The 2,661-nt window shown below is 21.0% G+C and overlaps 1 protein-coding gene across 1 annotated transcript; it reads right to left on the bottom strand.

The window, feature by feature from the left end:
• Positions 1-666: 666 nt before the first annotated feature.
• On the bottom strand, positions 667-1,183 carry LOAG_14417 (hypothetical protein; the record flags this gene model as incomplete). The annotated part of the gene is made up of 2 exons (XM_003149914.1): positions 667-789; positions 1,082-1,183. Coding segments are annotated over 2 exons (225 nt in total), but the record flags the coding sequence as incomplete, so codon positions are not given.
• Positions 1,184-2,661: the final 1,478 nt, after the last annotated feature.

The raw sequence follows: 2,661 nt of genomic DNA, 5'->3' as shown, positions 1-2,661 counted from the left end.
TATGTGATGCATAGTTTCTTCTTGTAAATAGATTATTCTATTTTTTCTTCTCTCTCTCTCTCTCTCTTCTCCCCTGATATTATCATTGTGTTTTTTTTTTTTTAATGTATGCGATACGATATACGACAAATAGAGTTAAAAAGAATAAAAAAAATTGAAGTGTTTGTTGTATTTTAACATTATCAATAATATGATATGATAAGAAATATATCAAATTCATTTCAAAAATTCAGAAGACAAAAAAAAATTATCATAAAGCTAAAGATATCAAATTAATAAATCAGAGCTAATTGTATGGAACACAATTTTTTTTTTTTTTATTCGTGTTTTTTATTAATCCCAACCATAGCAATACATAAATAATAGCAATAATAATAATAGTAATAATAATAATAGCAATAATAATAATGGTAATAATAATAATAATAATAATAATAATAATAATAGCAGCAGTAATAATAATAATAATAATAATAATAGCAGCAATAATAAAAATAATAATAATGATAATAATAATAATAATAACAATATTAATAATAATATTAATAGAAGTAATACAATATTGATAGTTTACAATTATTAACACAGAAAACAAAAAAAAAAAAAAGTAAGGAAATAACAAATGATAAAAGAAAAGAAAAAAAAAAAAAGATCAAAATTAATATTCTATTCGGTCCTTGAACGTTTTTGTTCAACAACCAATGATAATGGTAAATGTGGTGATGAAACTTTTCCGGATGTACCATCACTTAAACCACTTGGACTACAACAATCTACCGGTGAAGTTATCTGAAAAAAAAAATATACTCGAATGTGGACGAATTGATAAAATAAAAATTATTTATTTTCTTAATAAAATTGTTTTCGTTAATAAAAAAAATAAATAAATTAATTATTTCATTTTTAATTTACAGTATATCTTATTTACCTATTTATTTAATTTTATTAATTATCTTGTTTACTTATTTATTACTATATTAATTGGTTATTTGTTAAATTTTCGCAACAATCTTCCTCATTATTTATCATATTTAATTAATCAATTAATTAAAAGGGGAAAAAAAATGATTACAATTATTACCGAAAGTGGTAGAACACCAGTTTGTGCGCGTAATTTTAGGAAGCAATCATGACATCGTGGATGATCAAAGCTGCTACTAATAATCAAATATTCATGATGACGCTAAAAAAAAAAAGTAATTTCAAATTAAAACATGAATTTAATGGGTAATTAATTTAATTAATAAAAATATTTAGTATTCTATCCAAATATTTTTTTTTTCTTCAACATCATTTACTAATAATCGGCAATTAATCCTGGAAATGGGAAATATTCAAATCCTATACCTTTCCCATTTATGATTACATATGACAAATGCGATGGCAGTTAGTTAGTTGGTGACGGTTAGTATTTGTTCGATGACAAATTTTGAATAGAAAAGAAATGATGAAAATTTGCTTAGTCTTTCTTGAAATCGCTAATTTATACGAATAATTTCCTAATTTTTAAATTATTAATCATTTCAAACAAATTTATTTAACATTTTTTTTTTTCAGAAATTTAATTGTATCAATTATCAACAACTAATTAAAAATGATGCAAACATTTGTTTTATTCAAAAAATTAATTTAAATAATTTAAAGGATTACAAAATAATTCTTATAAAAAAAAAAATAAATAAAAGAAGAAAAGAAAATCATAAAGACTTTTGAAAAAATCAAATATGTTTTTAAAAAAAAAAATACAAAATTAATTTTAATTAATACAAAATACAAACGATTACTTTTGTTTAGGCTATCAGAAATGAATGAAAATTTGCATATGACATTTTCTTTTCATCCTTTATTTCAGTATCATTTTTATAACAAAATTATCGCTAATAAATTTTTTCTTTTTTCACAAATTATCAAATTTCTTTGATATATTTAGAAAAATGTTAAAAATCAAAAAAAAAGAAAAGAAACCGATACTAATATGTGTGTGTTTTTGTAAAAACTTGTAGAATTTATCAGTAAACTTATCAATTTATCAGTAAAACTTGCAAAATTTATCGGTGAACTTATGTAAAAAGTAGCGAGATTTATCAGTAAACTTATACAGTTGCAAAAACTATCAGTAAACTCATCAATTAATCAGTAAAAGTTACAAAATTTGCCAGTAAACTTATCAATTTATCAGTGAAACTTATAAAATTTATCAGAAAACTTATGTGAAAACATGCAAGATTTACCAGTAAACTTATACAATTGCAAAAATTATCAGTAAACTTATCAATCCATCAGTAAAGCTCGCAAAATTTATCAGTAAACTTATCACTATTTATTGGAAGCAAATTGCAAACAATGAAGAACCATTCAAATGTTATCAAATATTATTCAAATTTTACTTCTTGTTCCATTCATTATTTGTACAGTACCACTTTTCTTCAAAGTTATTTTATTACAAAAAAAAAAAAGTTTAGAATATATAAAAAGTATATTTTATAACTTTCATTCTTACGAAAATAAAAAGTATAGAATATACATTATAAATCAATTATTTCAATTTTTCTTTTCCTTTATTTTAGTTTGAAAAAGTTTTTAGAAAAAAGTTTAGAGAAAACGAAATCATACCATTTCAATTAATTTTCTTTCTTTTTAACAAATTTTCTTATCAATTTG

Source organism: Loa loa, assembly GCF_000183805.2.
Source record: "Loa loa unplaced genomic scaffold supercont3.713, whole genome shotgun sequence".
In the NCBI taxonomy this organism is placed as follows: Eukaryota; Metazoa; Nematoda; class Chromadorea; order Rhabditida; family Onchocercidae; genus Loa; species Loa loa.
This window is presented reverse-complemented; position numbering and strand designations above follow the sequence as displayed.